The sequence below is a fragment of the Bos indicus x Bos taurus genome, chromosome 19 (genome assembly GCF_003369695.1).
Source record: "Bos indicus x Bos taurus breed Angus x Brahman F1 hybrid chromosome 19, Bos_hybrid_MaternalHap_v2.0, whole genome shotgun sequence".
Lineage (NCBI taxonomy): Eukaryota > Metazoa > Chordata > Mammalia > Artiodactyla > Bovidae > Bos > Bos indicus x Bos taurus.
The window spans coordinates 24,369,129-24,387,500 of NC_040094.1; the positions used below are offsets into that span (position 1 = coordinate 24,369,129).

The 18,372-nt window shown below is 58.2% G+C and overlaps 1 protein-coding gene across 3 annotated transcripts in view; it reads left to right on the top strand.

The window, feature by feature from the left end:
• The window catches only part of SGSM2 (small G protein signaling modulator 2), a 38,059-nt gene extending 20,838 nt beyond the window's left edge, over positions 1 to 17,221 (top strand). The window contains exons 7-24 of one of the 3 annotated variants that reach the window (XM_027517054.1): positions 40 to 174; positions 648 to 772; positions 1,163 to 1,230; positions 1,364 to 1,524; positions 1,687 to 1,813; positions 3,386 to 3,520; positions 8,336 to 8,489; positions 9,289 to 9,353; positions 9,456 to 9,601; positions 10,037 to 10,165; positions 10,395 to 10,577; positions 12,561 to 12,938; positions 13,148 to 13,224; positions 13,684 to 13,766; positions 13,912 to 14,021; positions 14,627 to 14,723; positions 15,247 to 15,414; positions 15,630 to 17,221. In XM_027517054.1, coding sequence (XP_027372855.1) covers positions 40 to 174; positions 648 to 772; positions 1,163 to 1,230; positions 1,364 to 1,524; positions 1,687 to 1,813; positions 3,386 to 3,520; positions 8,336 to 8,489; positions 9,289 to 9,353; positions 9,456 to 9,601; positions 10,037 to 10,165; positions 10,395 to 10,577; positions 12,561 to 12,938; positions 13,148 to 13,224; positions 13,684 to 13,766; positions 13,912 to 14,021; positions 14,627 to 14,723; positions 15,247 to 15,414; positions 15,630 to 15,718 — 2,430 coding nt within the window. In that variant the 3' untranslated portion in view covers positions 15,719 to 17,221. Of the gene's footprint in view, positions 1 to 39; positions 175 to 647; positions 773 to 1,162; positions 1,231 to 1,363; positions 1,525 to 1,686; positions 1,814 to 3,385; positions 3,521 to 8,335; positions 8,490 to 9,288; positions 9,354 to 9,455; positions 9,602 to 10,036; positions 10,166 to 10,394; positions 10,578 to 12,560; positions 12,939 to 13,147; positions 13,273 to 13,683; positions 13,767 to 13,911; positions 14,022 to 14,626; positions 14,724 to 15,246; positions 15,415 to 15,629 lie in introns of all 3 variants that reach the window. The other 2 variants (XM_027517053.1, XM_027517055.1) reach the window with 2 other exon arrangements.
• The last annotated feature ends 1,151 nt before the right edge of the window (positions 17,222 to 18,372 follow it).

An 18,372-nucleotide genomic window follows, 5' to 3' on the forward strand; every position in this document is an offset into this window, starting at 1 on the left:
CTCCCTGGACCGGGGGTCAAGCCATGACTTTGTGCGCAGATCCGCAAGCGACACTCAAGCGGCAGTGCGTCGGAGGACAGGCTTGCCGCCTGCGCCCGCGAGTACGTGGAGTCGCTGCACCAGAACTCCAGGGCCCGGCTGCTCTACGGCAAGAACAACGTGCTGGTGCAGCCGGTAGGGGAGCCCAACGCCCCCCCCCCCGCCCCCTTCCTGAGGGGCCCAGACCTCCAGCCACATCCAGCCCTTCCTTCAGAGGCTTCATTTCACACACCTCACGCCCAACCTTGAGCTGTCACGAGCCACGATGGCATCGGCTCCGGCCCACTGAGACCAGGCCTTCAGGGGGCAGGAATGGCGGCCAACAGGCAGGGGGAACACCCAGCCTGGGTGTGACTGACCCGGACACATCTGCTAGCCAAGAGGCTCACGGGGCAGAGGCAGTGGCCCCAGCCAGGCAGGGAAAGGAGGTGCCCACGTCTGCAAGGGGCACATGACGCCCCTGCTTCCTCCCGGTTCCCAGGCCCAGATCCTGTGATGGGCCCAGTCTGGCCTCCCCTGGACCCACCTGGAGCTCCTCTTCCACAGGCCATCCCAGGAGCCGCTGAGGCCCTCACCCTCTCTGTCCTCTGTGTGTCTCCTTTCTGTAGAAGGAGGACATGGAGGCTGTCCCTGGCTACCTCTCCCTGCACCAGTCTGCAGAGAGCCTCACTCTGAAGTGGACCCCCAACCAGCTCATGAACGGGACTCTGGGGGACTCTGAGCTGGAAAAGAGGTGAGGGCTTTGAGACCCCCTCCCAGGAGTCAGGGAAGGGAGTTGGGGCTTGCTCCCTGGCGGGGAGGGCATGGAGAGATCCAGCCTGCTCCAGGGGGCAGACCTCACTTCTTACCCAACGCCAAGAATTGCAGGGAGAGGCTACCTGGAGAGGTTCCCGGAATCTCTCAGACCAAGCCAGGCCTGGGCAGGAGAGGTTTGTCTGAGCCAAGTTCTGGGCAGCTGCGACTGCCAGGCTCTCTGCTACAAGGATAGCACGGGGCCCCAGGAGACACAGCTGGCCGAGGTTGTTTCTCAGCCACAGTCACGCTGTCCTCTGGATAGTCTCACGGCGTCTCGGCGGGGTGACAGGTCTCTGGGCACAGTGACACCAATCTGATTTCTCCTCAGCGTCTACTGGGACTACGCCCTGGTCGTGCCCTTCAGTCAGATCGTCTGCATCCACTGCCACCAGCAAAGTGAGCCTCCCCTGTGCTGGGCGCAGGGGTGAGGGGAAAGAGGCCGCGCGGCCCACGGACCTCCTGTCCCCCTCCCACCGGCCCCTGGCTCCGAGCCCTCTCCCCAGCCTCACTGGTGCACGTTTACCCCCAGAGAGCGGCGGCACGCTGGTGCTGGTGAGCCAGGACGGCATCCAGAGGCCCCCGCTGCACTTCCCACAAGGGGGCCACCTGCTATCCTTCCTGTCCTGCCTGGAGAACGGCCTTCTGCCTCGAGGGCAGCTGGAGCCCCCACTCTGGACCCAGCAGGGGAAGGTACCTCTGGGTGAAGGGAGGTAGGGACTGGGTTCTCTCCTGCCCCCCCCCACCCCAGTCCCCCATCCTTCTGCACATGGAGCTGTTCGCAGCAGCCTGGGGGTCTCCTGCGTCAGACCCCACCCACCCAGGGCAGGCTGACCACCCACCCTACCTCTACAGGGGAAGGTGTTCCCCAGGCTACGGAAGCGCAGCAGCCTGCGGTCCATGGACGCGGAGGATGTGAGCACGGGGCGAGCGACCGACTACGTGTTCCGGATCATCTACCCTGGCCACAGACACGAGCACAGTGAGTGTCTCAAACCTCGCTCAGGAGGAAGAGAGCGGGGCTCCGGGTGGTGGGGGGTGCAGTGTCACCTGGGGCCGGGGTGTGGGGCGGCTGGCAGGGCCCGCTGCCCAGGCTGGGGTGACCCAGGCAGGTTGTCACTCAGCCTCACACAGGACCTGTCCCCCCACAAACCGTCCCTCTGAGAAGTAGCCTCTTGTTTATCTAGCCGTCTTTTCCTCACTTCGTAACCCCAGGTCTGTTGGCTCAGAAGTCACTGTTCGGTATTCTCTTGGCCATCTTTTCATGCCCTGCCCCAGGGGAAAAAATGTGATGAGACTAGAAATAGAAGGTGGGGAGCTCTCCGTTTCGCCTCAGCCTGCTGCCTGACCCCCATAGGGAAGTGTGGGTGCGGGGTCAGCGCTGCCTTGTGGGCAGTTTGTGGGTGCAAATTGTTCCCTGACTCTGCTCTAGCCAGGCCTCTCCCCCAACCTGCTACTGATGCGGAGGCAATAGTGGGAGTTGGGGGCATCTAGGGTGAGGTTTGGAGCTACAAGGGGCCTCTGGAGGCCGGGAGTTGAAAGTCGGCTTGGCTCTCGTGGGTCTTGCCCCCCCGGACTTAACCCCTTTGGGCTCCAGGTGGCTGATCCACAAGCATTTACCAATGCTCCCTTTCTGGTCAGAGCACCACAGTGAGCATCACCGACACATGAGCACCGGGCACTGCCCACGGGTTTCTCCCGGCCAGACTTGCTGAGCCTGGGGGTAAGGTCAGAGAATGTGCCAGCCCAGAGCATGTATTTGCCAGCCAGACCACCTGCTCCCAAGACGCACTAACTCATGCCAACAAGTTGTTGACCAGTGGTCTCTGTATTAGTGGACAGACTGTGCAGACTGCAAACATTCAGCCACAGCGTGAGGTCCTGACCAGCATGGAGGGCAGGAGGTGTGGGGCCCCTCCCCTCCCAGGTGTGCCTGCCAAGGAAGAGACACAGCTTTGGCCAGCCGTGTTTGCCGACCTGGCACTTAATCTCGGGCTCTTGCTCAGCTCAGCTGTTGCAGCTTCCACTTGCCCTCTTCAAGTCTTGTCATTTCCCAGTTGCGGTCACCTCAAGGAAGAGAAGCCCAGTGGGGTGACTCATGACTCAGGCTCTTCTAGAGCAGCTCCGGAAAGGCCTGGGAAGGTTGGATTTTCAATCCGAAGAGGGGGATTTTAGGGTGACGTTCAGATGTGGTTCAGCGTGTCTATGACACGAGCCGAAGAATGACGGGGATCCATCTGCCAACAGTCATGCCCGGCCTCAGCTGTGCAGGGCTGGGGAGCCCCTATCTTTCACTACCCTGACCACCCCCATCAGTTCTCTCTTCTGTTCTTCCTAGAGAGGGCATCCTTCAAGAGTGAGCTCTGTAGCTGCCTCCCAGCCCTCACTTTCTTCCATCATTTCCCCAGTAACTCATCAAAAAGCTCTCCGGTCCCCTCTTCCACACCCTGCAGGCTCAAGGTGACCCCAGACTCTGTAAGGAGGGAGTCCGGACCCTCCTGCCCTGGGACCAGGGTCCTCACGCCTCTGCGTCTCTGCTGTTCTCTTTGAGCAGTCACTATTAACTACCACCACCTAGCGGCCAGCCGCGCGGCCTCGGTGGACGATGATGAGGAAGAGGAGGATAAACTACACGCGATGCTCTCAATGATCTGCTCGCGGAACCTCACAGCTCCCAATCCGATGAAAGGTTTTTATCCCTCCCTGTCTCCCTGATCCACCCCTTCCTCCCGCCCTGCCCCAATCCCCTGGGCCCACGTGCCACCCACCGCAGGGGCTCAGATGGCAGTGTTGGCATTACAGGACTTGCACCCAGGATGCAGATCAGGGAGGGTGGAAGGAGGCGCCAGCCAGAGGGACAGGACCAAGGGCAGCCGGTTCTGGGTTCCCCATCGAACCTGTGAGGGGAGGCTTCCCACCCGAGAGGGAAGAGATTAGAGATTCCCTGGTAGGAAGTCTGATTATCTGGTTCCCTCCTGGGAATGAATGGCTCTCTGAGCCCTGTTCCTCCGGGGGTGGATCATGCTGATAAACCCAAGACAGTGTCTTTCTCTCTCTCCCACTGTCTGGAAAGACGTAAACAGAACAGAAGAGCAGGCCCCTCCTCGACAGGGCTAGGAGCGGGACAGCTTATGGGGACAGGAGTCACCTGTGGTCAGGGGAGGGGTTGGGGCCACCATGGAGAGAGACCCAGAGCTCAGTTGACCCGGCTAGCACTTTAGCATGAAATCTAGGAATATCTGTGTCAGAGATATCAGACAGCTGTGTTCCCGCCCTCAGGGACCTGAGTCCAGGGTTACAAGACCCCTTTACTGGAAATGACAGGACAGTGCCCACAGCTTCTCTGGTCACCAGTCCTCTTGGGGCAGAGCTTGACTGGTGGAGAGGCACTGGCCGGGGGACCAGTGAGGCCCAGGTCACGTAAGACTGGTTCTGAAGGGCTGAGGCCCCCTCTCTCAGATCTGAGGGGAAGCATTCCCATGCCACAGATTCACTTCTTTCTTCTTTTTTTTCATTAAAAACATATATTGTGTCCATATAGGAGCTAGTGGAAAAATCTTCATCTCTATCTCTTTTCTATACTCCACACGTGTGCTAAGTCACTTCAGTCATGTCCGACCATAGCCCGCCAGGCTCCTCTCTCCATGGGGATTCCCCAGGCAAGAACACTAGAGTGGGTTGCCGGTTGCCATGCCCTCCTCCAAGGGATCTTCCAGACTCAGGGATTGAACCCGAGACTCATGTCTCCTTCATTGGCAGGCAAGTTCTTTACCACTAGCTCCGCTTGGGAAACCCTTTCTGTTCTCTAAGAATGACCAATTAAATATATAATCCCCAACATTTTAGGAGATGAGGGTGGGGTTTATACAACAAGTAGGAAAAGAAGCTTGACACCATCCATTGTCCAGGATGAAAGTCAGCTGGTCTCTGTTCCATCAGACCTTAATGCAGATGCGGAACGCTTTGCTTCTGTTGCCCCGCTGCAGGGGGCTTGATGGCTCCTCATGGTCACATTCACCTGCAGACAGCAGAGCCAGAGCTTCGAGGTCAGTGGATCTCTATGAAATGTACACACACATACACACAGCGTTTGTGAGGCAGACTGTTACAAAAGTATCTTCCTGTTTGTTTATGCCTCCCTGTATGCACTTGAACAATTCCCTACCATTCTTTTTATTTGTTTTTATTTTTTAAACGATTTACAAAGTTGTGTTACTTTCAGGTACACAGCAAAGGGATTCAGTTTTATAGATGTATCTATTCTCTTTCAGATTAGTTTTCATCGTCGGTTATTGTAATACCGACTGTAGTCCCCTGTCCTATACTGTAGGTCCTTGTTTATCTATCTTACCGATAGTAATATATTTATATGTTAATCCCAAACTCCTAATTTATCTCGCCCCCCAGCCACAGAGTAATTCCTTCTCCCCTTTCCCTGCCCCTATACAGAGAATGTGAGGCTTCCCTCATAGCTCAGTTGGTAAAGAATCCGCCTGCAATGCAGGAGACACCGGTTCAATTCCTGGGTCAGGAAGATCCGCTGGAAAAGGGATAGGCTACCCACACCAGTATTCTTGGGCTTTCCCTTGTGGCTCAGCTGGTAAAGAATCCACCCGCAATGTGAGAGACCTGAGTTCAGTACCTGAGTTGGGAAGATCTCCTGGAGAAGGGAAAGGCTACCAACTCCAGTGTTCTGGCCAAGAGAATTCCATGGACTGTTTAGTCCATGGGGTCGCAAAGAGTCGGACATGACTGAGCGACTTTCACTTCCACTTTCACAGGGGTATTCAGGAATATGCGACACTCTCCTTATACAAAATTCTACCAAAGAATCCAGTTCCTGAGCTTGACCGCCACGCCTGTAACGGGAAACCCAGTCCATAGCCTAGAACACGCCTGGTACACCCTCAGCCCAGCCCCCGGCTGCCCCCTTACCCACCATGTCCCTGCCCTTGCGCCTGCCCCCTCTGCCAGCCCTCCAGTGGGACCCCCCCCCAGGCCAGCTGGTAGGAACTGGGGGACCCTCACTCCCCACGTTGGTCGCCTGCACTTGGCCTGCCACTTGGACTTTCCTTGCAGACCTGTGCTTGGTGCTGATGCTCATTTCCAGGTTAGCTGACTTGGAGCAGTGTGGGAAGGCTAAGTGAGGAGAGTCGGGGAGCCCCTTCCCACCCCACAAACGGTAGTCAGGCTGAAGGCTGGGGGTGTCCCAGTAGAGCCCCTGTTTGGTGGTTGTGGAGCTGAGGAAGCCATCCCTGGATGCTCTGAGAACTGAGGCCCCCCAAGGTCAGAGAAACTCAGAGGGTGCAGGGGCAAGGGGGCTTGTCTGAGCATACTCTTGGGGGACTCAGGGTCAAGCCAACCCAGTGTACAGCCCCCGGCTCCAGCCCTTGAGAAAGGGGAGGAGGTGTGTGAGCAGTGTCGTCAGGTGGCTGGGGCGATGGTATGGGAGCCCCACCTCCACTCCAGTCCATAATGACAACACTGTTGAGTCCGTTCTGCTAGCCGTTGCTTTCCAGGCCTGCGACATGCTTGACTTGTGCATGTGAATCAAGTGGCGGGGGTCCAGACCCTCCCCTCCCTCCCCCTCCCTCCCTCCCCACCTCCTCCCCTGGCTGCCTCCCCACCGAGCAGAGATGCTGTTCACTCTAATTCTGCTCCAGGCCAGGCACCTTTCACTCGGAATCTTAGGGGCTGTGGGGTTCGACCACCCTAATTGTTTCGCTTCAAACTTTCCTCATGCTCAGAGGAGAGAGTCAGAGTCAAAGCTGGCCCAGCAGACCCTCCCCGTCTAGCCTGCTGCCCCTTGCCCAGTCACTCCAGAGCTCCGGCTGTCTGCACTGGGTTAATTCAGAGATGCAGTGTTCAATGCTGGCTGGCTCAGCTCCTTCCTGGAGAATTAAGGTGAAGAGCATTGACCCAGGACACTTGCCTTGGTTGGGCCCTGCTTTCTGGGCATGAGCTCGTTTTCCTGTGTGCCCACTCTCTATACCTGGCACACCCCCACACCCCGCCTGCCCACCTGCTGCTGCCTACCTGGCTGGGCCCTCTGCCACCCCTCCCCTGCCTCCCCCCACCACGGGCCTCTCTCCTGCCTGCCTGCTGCAGGGGCCTGATCTGGGCTCCTGCCCCATCCCACCTGCATTTGTCCCCTCCTCCTTCTTCCCAGAATCTAGCATGGCTTGCACCCCTCACTCCCAGAGCCGCAGCCCCCCCCACCCCACACCCAGAGTGTTCCCTTAATTTGCCTCCGGGTGGAGCTGAAGGGCCAGATATCAAAAAATCCCAGCTATGGATCTGGAAAGAGAGCCCCTGGGGCCCAGACAGGGCCGCCTCTGAGGGGACTGGAGGGGGTCAGCTTAGTCCTGCCTGCCAGAGCACGCCCAGAGCTGGAGTCTGCCCCAGACTCACAGCAGCCTAGGACCCAGGCTGTAATGCGCAGAAAGAAACGACTGCTTGAATGAAGTCTCTTTATCACACACACACACAGCACTCTCCCTCTCTCTCTCCTTATCTTCTTCAGGCTTCTCGGTCCTTTCCCTCCCCGCTGGCGTCTTTTCCTGGTCCTTTCCCTTTCTGCCCTCATGACTCTGCTTCATCTTTGTGGCTCACCGGACCTGCCAGAGTCCCCCCCACCACCCTTCAACGAGCAGTGCCTGCCCCACGTGGGCCCTTGAAGCTCTCAAAGATCTTGAGTTCTGATTCAGACTAGCTGGGCCGGCTGAGGAGGCTTGGTCTGCGGTGGCGGAAACATGTCCAAGGAGCTGTCTTCTGCAGCACGTTCTTCTGGGTGGCGGAACTGTGTGGGAGCTTTTCCCTTCCTGCCAGCTCACCTATGTGTTTGCAGGAGGCCACTGAACCGAGGGCAATCAGGCTGGGCAGGGATGGAGAACTCGCCCGCTGCTAGGCTGGCAGCAGGGGCACCTGCCCAGGCAGGGTGCACCGCTCCTCCTCAGCCACTGGCCACCAGGTCTAGAACCCTCAGAGGGATGAGGTCTGTGGACCAGGACTGGTGGCTCAGAGGTCCTTCAGGGACTTTGATCAGCGGAGACTCATGGCATGGGAATGTTCAGAGATTGCAGTGTTCCAGGCATCTTCCTGCAAATCCGAGAGTTTGCTTAAGAGGACCAGGCTGAATCCTGGCAGGCCAGCCAGCTGGCAGCATTTCAGAGAGCTCAGGCTTTTCTTGTTCCTTCTCTTTCTTTCTCCTCCCTCTAGAAAAACAAGTGTCTATCCCATCGCTCATAGCACAGTCATCCATGACTCAGTGAAGTACCGAATCACGCTCAGAAAGTCCAGGTGGGAAGAGTCAGGCACCCTCTCTCTCTCTCCACCACCTCCATCTCTGGGCTCTGGACCCTGGGCCAGGCAGGCACCACCCCTGTGGTTTTCCACCAAAGGGCGACTTCATGCTGCAGCTCTGGGCACAGAGGTGGGCATGCTGCAGGGTGCTTGGGGGAGGAGACCGGCCAGGCCCTGACCGTGGCCCCCTTCCTGCCCTCAGATGCTGGCGACATGATCGAGATGCAGGGCTTTGGGCCCAGCCTGCCAGCCTGGCACCTACAGCCCCTGTGCAGCCAGGGCTCCTCCTGCCTCTCCTGCTCCACCAGCAGCTCCCCCTATGCGCCCCCCAGCCACTGCAGCTGTGTACCTGACCGGTGAGTGGGCCTGCGCGTCTGAGTGCATGTGTCGGTCTGGGCCCTTGTCACTTGTGTCGGTCTGGGCCCTTGTCACTTGCCTGACACGGGGTGGTCTTGAGTTGGATACACCTGGGTTCTAATCTCACTTTTGTTCCCCACGTGGCTCTGCCAAGTCACTGAGTCTCTCTGAGCTCCTATGTTTCTGAGCCTCAGTGTCCTCATCTGTGAAATGGCAATAATACCTGCTGTTCCCTAAGGTGCCTATGAGCACTGAATGAGGTGTACAATGCACGTGAGTGCCCAGAGTTGTGCCTGGCACCGGGCGGGTGCTCGGTATCTGGAGCTCCTCTTCCCAGGGTGGACCTGGATCCCACCATCATGCTGACGTCTGAGGTGCTTCAGCAGGTGTCTGGGCATTTGCTCTGTTACCAGGAACAGTGTGTGTGTGGCCTTTGTGAGAGGGCCATGTGCCCACCCTTGATGGTTTCACTAGCTGCATTTTCACCTGTAACTTCATCCTAACCCTGTTATGTCTGTTGACCCTCAGATGGCTCTCTCCATTCTCACACGAGGACACCAAGATGTACTAACGCAAAGTTAGTTGGCCAAGATCCCTGGGGTGGTTGGGGACCAGGCTGGGCCCCCAGCAGCTCTACCCAGAGTAGCTGGCAAAGCCAGGGAGCCCTTGACATGTTCCCAGGCTGTAGATCCTGCTCCCTGCACCACCCGAGCCCCTCACCTGCCCCCTGAGCCCGAAGATCCTCGCTTCTCACTCGTCCCGCCAGAGGAGCAGCCCTGAGTCAGGCTGATCCCACAGGTTGCCCCTCAGGCTGCTGTGTGAGAGCATGAAGAGGCAGATCGTGTCCCGGGCCTTCTACGGCTGTGAGTGTGGGGTGAGGTGGGGCCGCCGGGGCGGGGGTGGGGGTGGGGGCGGGCACCGGGACGCAGGGTCACGGCCTCCTGGCTCCCCCGCTTCCCCCTCAGGGCTGGCCTACTGCCGCCACCTGTCCACGGTGCGCACCCACCTGTCAGCGCTGGTGCATCACAACATCGTCCCGCCCGCCCGGCCCCCAGGGGCCTCAGGGGGCCTCACCAAGGACGTGTGGAGCAAGTATCAGAAGGACGAAAAGGTGCGCGCTCTGGGCTACCAGGCTCTGGGGTGGCTGGGCGGGAGGCCGCAGTGAGAGCCGACCACCGTGCTCTGTGTTCGGTGAAACGTGGTGCAGGCTCAGAGGGGACAGGCCAGGACGGATAGCCTTGGAGTACGGGGGTCACGGGGAGTCTCGAACAACCAGGCCTGTGGTCTCCACAGGAAAGAGATCAGACAGGGAGTCCTCTCTGCTTCCATATGACTCCACTGCCCTGGGGAGAGCCTCTGCAAATCCCTCCAGGCTCCTTTCCTGCCCTGGAGGGGTTGAAGTAGATCTTCGTCCAGCTCTAGCCTGGGGGGTGCAGTGCCAGGATGTGATGGTCCCAGAGCCATCCGAACCATCCCTGGCCCCGGCTCTCCAGGGCGTGGGGTCACCTGGCTGGCCCACACAGTCTTGCCTCCCTGGGTCCCTCAGAACTACAAGGAGCTGGAGCTGCTGCGGCAGGTCTACTACGGAGGCGTGGAACATGAGATCCGCCAGGATGTCTGGCCGTTCCTGCTTGGCCACTACAAGTTTGGCATGAGCAAGAAGGAGATGGAGCAGGTGAGGGGGAGGACGGGGGCACAGGCAGGGAGCCAGGCCAGGGGAACCCGGGGAGGGGGGGCACCTCAGAAACCTCAGTCTCTTCCCAGCCCGAAAGAGACAGGACAGAGCAGCCCCGCCATCCTCAACCCCGGGCCCGGCCCGAGTCTCCGGCTGTCCCGGGAGGACGGCTGCCGAGGGGGCCCGGTGCGCCCCTCCCCCCAATGGTCACGCTGTGGTCTGAGCACAGGTGGACACAGTGGTGGCAGCGAGGTACCAGCGGGTGTTGGCGGAGTGGAAGGCCTGCGAGGTGGTGGTGAGGCAGCGGGAGCGGGAGGCTCACCCGGCCACACTCACCAAGTTCTCCTCGGGCAGCAGCATCGACAGCCACGTTCAGCGCCTCGTCCACCGAGACTCCACCATCAGCAATGATGTGAGCCCGACGGGACCTGGGGGCCGGGGGCGGGGCCGCCAGCACTGCAGGCCTGACCTCTGATGCTCATGCTAATGGGCAGCGAGGCCCTGGAGCACGCCTCCACGTGTCCGTGTGTCTCGTTTCCTTCCACTGAAAGATGGGATGACGGTCCCCCTGCTGCCCACTCCTCTGGCTTGTTGCAGGAATAAATGACATGGCGTGCTGTGTTGTGTCCTAAGAGACTAGCAGAGGAGGGTGGATTTATGGGGAATTAGGGAGGCCCTCCTTCTCTGGAGCTTCCCTGGTGGCTCAGACAGTGAAGAATCTGTTTGCAATCCAGGAGACGCAGGTGTGATCCCTTGGAGAAGGAAATGGCAACCCACTCCAGTATTCTTGCCTGGAGAATTCCATGGACAGAGGAGCCTGGCAGGCTGCAGTCCATGGGGTCGCAAAGAGTCAGACATGACTGAGCGACTAATGCTTCAACACTTTTCCCTCTTTGTAGAGAGACCTCAAGGCTAGGAGTGGGCTTCCCTGGGTTCCAGTCCTAAGTCCGCTAGTGACAGGATGAGTGACTTCTCCTCCCATCTCTGGGGCTTGGTGCCCCGTCTCAGCTCCTCTGATTGTAGAGGCTTCTCCTAGAGCTGAGGCTGGGGGTGGGTGTGCACTTGGAGCAGCCCATCTCATAGAGTTGGCCATGAGAAGCCAGTTCAGAGCCTGTGTGGTTCTTCCCACATCCCCCTTGACTTTTAGATGAACATCAAATCCCAGTCTATGGCTGCTAGGCCCAACTAGAACTGCAAAGTTTCAGTTATCAGGACATTCTTTTATTAACTATTTTTTTTTTCTTTAAGACTGCCTCTTTAGATAATGTATATTCTTGTTCCTTAACTCCTATTAACCAAAAACTCAAGTTGGAGCAAGACTTAAAAAGAAATATAACTGCCAAGTCATCCTCTCCTTTCCATGGTCTTTGTTCTGAATCCCATGTTTGTGAACAGATTCTCTGTCTGCTTTGGGTTTTGTTAAACCCTGAGTCTGAACCAGGGCCCCAGCTGCTTAGCTTGTGGACACAAGCAGCCTTTCTCGAAGGCACTAACCCAGCAGCACTTCGTGCTTCTTGCCCAAAGTGAAAACTCCTTTTAAGCATCCCTTCCCTCCATAGTCCAAATAGAAAAATGAGACAAAACCGTCCACATATGTCTCTTCTTTTCCTTGTGACTTGTCTGTGGGAGTGTGTGGACCATTCCCAATCAGTAGAACGTGTTTCTTTTTTCCTTCTTCCTTCTCCTCAGCTTATCCTCAGCTAATCTAACTGATGAGGTACTTGCTAGAGAGGTTTCCTGCCTTGTTCTACTACTGCTTCCCTGGTGGTGCAGAGGTTAAAGCATCTGCCTGCAATGCAGAAGACCTGGGTTCAATCCCTGGGTTGGCAAGATCCCCTAGAGAAGGCAATGGCAACCCACTCCAGCATTCTTGCCTGGAAAATCCCATGGACAGAGGAGCCTGGTGGGCTACAGTCCATGGGGTAGCAAAGAGTCAGACACGACTGAGCAACTTCACTTTCACTTTCTACTACTGCACGCTCAGTCCTGAAAACAAGCTGTGTGCCCCAGAGGCCACACCACGACACTGTGGAAGCTGTCCCAACCCAAGGCAGCCCACGACGTCTGTGTTTGTAGAGGGTCACTTACTCACACTGGCCATCGAGTGCCCAGGCCTCCGTCCCCCTTCTTCCCTTCCCACTTTTTCTCACCAACGTGAGGCCAGATGGGGTTGGAGACGGCATTTTCATGTTTTCCCAGAGCCTGGTTGGCTGGGTTGGGGGGTTGCTTGGCACCCCCCTGGGGAGGCTGTGCTGGGGAGCCATAGGGTGGGAGTAGGGATGTGAGGAGAATTCTGTGTCCCTCTTGGTTCTGACCCTGGAAGAGAGGCTGAGCTGAGGGGGGTGCTGGAGGGCAGGCGTGAGCCCCGCTGTCTTCACACCCCCCTCTCCAACAGGTGTTCGTCTCTGTGGATGACCTGGAGCCTCCAAGGCCCCTGGGCCCCGAAGACCCCAGACCAGAGGCTGAGCCAGGGGCGGAGGCCGGGCCCACGGGCACAGCCATGGTGGAGCAGCAGTCAGTGGAGTTCGACTCTCCAGACTCGGGCCTGCCTTCCTCCCGCAACTACTCCGTGACCTCGGGCATCCAGTCGAGTATAGACGAGGGCCAGATGGGCTTTGAAGAGGAGGACGGTGCTGGGGAGGAAGGCTCCGCTGGAATGGACCCCAAAGCCCAGGTCTCCGAGCCCCAAGAACCTGGCCAGGAGAAGGCCTTGCCGGCTGGCGAGCTGGAGGCCGGGGAGGAGCTCGCGGCCATGTGCGCTGCTGCCTACACTGTATGTGCTCGTTCCCCAGGCATTGGGGACCCTGGGGCGGATGGTGGGATGGCCTGGACTGTCCTGGAGGTGGGCACCGAGCCCCTCCCTCAGCAGGCCCACAGGACTCAGTGCTCCGAGGCCCTTGGCTCCCTGCTTTCGCTGTGTTCCTTTATTCGGGCATCACCTCTGGCCCCTGACTCACCCCTGAGGGCCCTCCACTCTTCCAGATAGAATTACTGGACACCGTGGCCTTAAACCTGCATCGCATAGACAAGGACGTGCAGCGATGTGACCGCAACTACTGGTACTTCACACCCCCCAACCTCGAGCGGCTCCGAGACGTCATGTGCAGGTGCCACTGGGGGCTGGGCTGGGCGGGAGGCGGGGACCCTGCTCCATGCAACATTAGGTCCGGCAGCGCCCTGCTCCCCTGCCCTGTCCCTGTCTCATCACCGGCTCCCTATGTCTGTGTGTCCCCTGTCCTGTCATTCTTGAGGCCTTTCAGATCTCAGCTTTAGCCATGCTTCTCCAGGAAGCCTCAGCTGGTCCCCGCCAGCATGTTGGGGGTGGTGATGGCTTGTCCATTTCTACCCGAGCGCCTTGAGAACCGTGGCTATGGATGGTTCAGTATAGCACTCCAGGGCTTCAGGGTGGAGGAAAGGCTGACCTCTGGGTAGCCGACTGGTCTAGCAGTCGTCTCCCCAGGAGTCCCCGAGGGGAGGGGAGGACAGTGCATAGCCACAGAGACTCCCCGGTGTTTCAGCTACGTGTGGGAGCATCTGGACGTGGGCTACGTGCAGGGCATGTGCGACCTGCTGGCACCTCTCCTGGTCGTCCTGGACAATGGTGAGGAGGGGGTAGTGGAATTGGGCCTGGGCCAATCCAAGTGGGGAAAGGAACAGGGGATGGCATGGTCTGCATGAAGTGGGGGGAGGGACGTGAGCCAGCTCTGCCCCCTTCCCTGCCAGCCTCACGCCCACCTCCCCCACAGACCAGCTGGCCTACAGCTGTTTCAGCCACCTCATGAAGAGGATGAGCCAGAACTTCCCCAATGGGGGTGCCATGGACGCCCACTTTGCTAACATGCGCTCCCTTATCCAGGTGAGGTCTGCAGCGAGCGGGGGCAAGTGATGGGACAGTGCTGGGCTTGTTCATTATCCACGGGAGGCTGGGGAGCGCTCCCAAAATGTGTTTTATGTATAAGCTTAGTTTCTTTCATTAAAAAATAAAAACCAAGAGAAGAAAATGGCAACCCACTCCAGTATTCTTGCCTGGAAAAGTCCATGGACAGAGGAGCCTGGAGGGCTGCAGTCCATGGGGTTACATGATTGAGCATGCCATGCATGAGGGTGGAGGGAGATGGATTGTAGAACTAAAAATTAAGTAAAAATAAAAACCCCAAACCCCATCATTTTCAACCTTATCAGTCGAAGAGGAATGTTGGCGTATGAATGCTTATACTTGTGAACGTTCTGGCCAGTAGTGTGGTCAATGATGAAATCACCCAGAAAATGGCATCATTCCAGAGAGGACATCCCAGAGAGATGGGTGGAGCCGCAGGGTGCAGCCCTGCCCTGGGAGGGAGACAGGAGGGGCAGATGCAGCTCCCAGGGGGGCACCCGAGGGCCCTGGGGGTCAGGCGGACAGGGCACTGGGGAAAGCGCCCACACCCATTCAGTCCAGCGCCCTTTCTCCATTTAAACCAGATCCTGGACTCAGAACTGTTTGAACTCATGCATCAGAATGGAGACTACACCCACTTCTACTTCTGTTACCGGTGGTTCCTGCTAGATTTTAAGAGAGGTGAGAGGCGGGCTGGAGGGCGGGCCTGGGGTCGGGGCAGTGGGACATCCCCAGAATCACTAGTTCTCAACCCACACTGCAGTGTAGAACCGCTCCGAGGAGCGTTGGGCCTCAGCTAGCCCCAGACTTAACTAAGTGTGGAGACTTTAAAAGACATTAGGTCAATCCACAGTGCAGCTGGGGTTGAAAATCACCCAAAGGCAATGGTTTTCAGAACTGTTTTCAAACCAAGTCTTCCTGAGCACCAAGGCCTATAGAAGTAGAGCTACTCTAGTGTGACGTGGCCTCCGCGGAAGACCAGGGTACAGGAACTACACGGAGGAGGGCGGGGCTTACCCAGCTCCAGTGGCGCGATTGGGTAGCGCGCTGTACCTATAAGAGGAAGGGCGGGGCCTTGCTTGGAAGCCGCCCTCTTCACCGGTTCCCACGGTGGACCGATCCCAGGACCAGGGCCCTGGAGCTCTGTCTTGGCACGAGGCGACCCGTGGCGGCCAGGCCATCTCAGCCCCCTTGCCATCCCCAGAGCTGCCATACGAGGATGTGTTCGCTGTGTGGGAGGTGATCTGGGCAGCCCGGCACATCTCCTCGGAGCACTTTGTCCTGTTCATCGCCCTGGCCCTGGTGGAGGCCTACCGAGAGATAATCCGCGACAACAACATGGACTTCACCGACATCATCAAATTCTTCAACGGTAGGAGACACTCGGCGGTGCCGGCTGCCCCAGCAGAGCTGTTGAGTGGGGCTTCCACTCCTGGCCTGGGCAGGGTAAGGGGTGTCTTAGGAATACTGGCCTGGCCCATAAGGGAATGTCAGGAGTCCTGATGGAAATACAGCCGGGTGGGCGGACCCCGGGCTCCTCCCATACTGCAGCCCCCACCCACCTTCAGCTATCCGTGTCTTTCCCAGAGCGGGCTGAGCATCATGACGCCCAGGAGATCCTGAGGATTGCCCGGGACCTAGTCCACAAGGTGCAGACGCTCATAGAGAACAAGTGAGGCCGCGGCCAGGAGGCAGCCGCCCGCCAGAGCCTGGGCTCCCGGGCAGGGGCCCCACACAGCGAGGTGCAGGGGCGGTGCAGCCAAGACTGCCCCGGCCCCCAGGCCCCGCACCTGCCCCACTGTGTTCTAACAAAGTGCTTGTGAGCCTGGGATCCGACTCCGGGCAGTGCCGGCCCCGCAGGGTGATGCAGGGGCCAGAAGGCCCTGAGGTCAGGGCTGGGAAGGGAGGGGTCAGCCTCAGGGACTGACTGCCTTGGGGGACACCTACTCTACTCCCCTCCCAAATACCTGGGGACAGCCCCACTGCCACTGGCGTCCTGAGCCTGGACAGCTCCCCGCGGCCTCGCTGGGGCCCTGTAGAGTTAGGAGGGCTGTGGTTGCCCAGGCCCCAGCTGGGTGGGTTGAGGGGACCCTGGGCTGTATCTCTTCTGAGTGTCCCTCCGCAGGCCCAGTGCCTGTGCACACACCGGCCCCAACAGGGGCAGGCAGAACAGCTGCCAGTTTGGGTGTGTGTCCTGGATGCAGGAGTGTCCTGGGCTGCATCCCAGGCCCTCCCCCAAGACTGCGGGACAGCCCACCAACATGGGCCCTGGTGGGAACAACCCACCTTAGCAGCACTGCCACTGCCTTTGGCCACTCGAGGTGACCGCGTGCACCATCACCCCCCACACCATTAGCCTGTACAGGGCACCCATGTGTATCTGTACGGTGTCACTCAGCACCCTGCTCCTGCTTCGTGAGTTAGATGCGTTCCTGAAAACTGTGTGAGTGATGCTTTCGCCAGGAGAACCACCTAGAATGTGGCAGAAGCACCTGCACAGGAACCGCAGGGTGATTCTTTTAAGGAGGTGGTCCTTTCACGGCCTCCTCTCAGGAACGGGCTCTGGAGCCCCAGGCAGCCATCTGTCCCCGGCATCTGCTGAGTCCCTGAGGCGGAGGGGAGGGTGCTTGGATCTCCCCAGCCTGCTCTTGGCGAGAAGCAAGGCTCGTTCTTCCTTCCACATGCTTCTCAGGATGCTAGAGACCCAGGAACCCCCTTGGAGCCTCATTCACAGAGGTTCTAGGGGGGCCCCAGCTCCTGACCCCAGACAGGCCTAGTCATACCGCTTGCTCCGTTGTCCCCACTGCCCGCCTCGTCAGTACATGCAGGATGGTCCTTGTTCTGGGGCCAGGAGGCTGCTCTGCCACAGGGGCTGGGCCTGCCCAGCGATCACTGAGGTCTGGCGACTTCCTGTGTTTGAGAAACATGGGAAAGAGCCCAGCAACCCCTCTGCATCCCACACAGTCACCCCAGCCCCGGGCACTGCACAGCCTGTTTAGGGGCAGCCTGCCCCATTGCCCATCCATCGTCCGTGAGTCCTTGGCCTCCACCAAGCATGGTGGCCTTTGTGTGCCTGCCTTAGTGACTCTGGTTTTGTGAGGAGCAGAGTGTGTATGTTTTTTGGCTCAGAAACTATACTCTTCAGTGTAACAGACCAATAAACACAGCATTTGGCAATGCTTGAGGCTCTGGTGGCTATTTGTGGGCTGGCACTGGACAGTCAGTGACTGTGTGCGCTGGGGAATTCTGTAAGCTCCACGACTGAACGGTAAAGAGGACCTGCTCCACAAGGCCAGGATGGTGAAAAAAAGGAGAACCAAGATTTCCAGAAGTGAAGGACGCTGGTGGTGGAATGGTTGAAGGTGAGAGCCAGACTCTTAAGTACCTGGAGAGAACCCTTGGGGGAACCTTCACCCCAGAGCCAGCAGTCCTGACCAATGGCCTCTCCAGCCTCTGGATGCATGTGGGTCCCTGCCCGCCCTCCTGACTGGCTACAGTTGAGCTGGAGCTCAACTACAAGACTTCCCAGCCCCTCTAGCCAGTGGGAAAGGACCCTGCCCCTCTGGCCTTGGCTCCTCCTGCCCACTGAGCACTGTCTTCCAGATGCCCGCTTCAGGCGAGAGTGGGGAGGAAAGTAGTGGCGGGAGACGCCATACGCAGTGATGGATGGAAAGAGCTGGGCTAAACAGCAGGTTCCTGTCTGCCTGCCCCCACCTCAGGGGCCAGCCCATCACCCATAGTTCCAGATGAGGGCTGCAGTCACCAGCACGTCGTCTGGTGTAGAGGACACTAGCTTTCTGGGGACTAGGGCCTGCTGTCAAATCACTCAGCATCGTCCAGGTAAAGAAACAAGCTGACACCAGTAACTCTGGGACCAGGACCTTATAAATAAGCTCCTCAAGGGGACCATTCCCCACTGCCAAGCTGACCGTGTAGCCTGGAGTGATCAGAGTCCCCCCTGCTATAACATCTATTCAGGTAAACACTCTTGCCAACGTGGGTATAGAGGGAATGTATGTGCCATACTCACTCAGTCGCGTCCGACTCTTTGTGACCCCATGGACTGCAGCCTGCCAGGCTCCTCCATCCATAGGGATTCTCCAAGCAAGAATACTGGAGTGGGTAGCCTATGCCTTCTCCAGCGGATGTTCTCCGACCCAGGAATCAAACTGGGGTCTCCTGCATTGCAGGCAGATTCTTTACCAGTTGAGCCACCAGGGAAGCCCATAGAGGGAATATATCTCAACATAATAAAAGCTATTTTTGACTAAGCAATAGCAAACATAATTCTCAATGGTGAAAAGCTAAAGCTTTCCCTCTAAAATCTGGA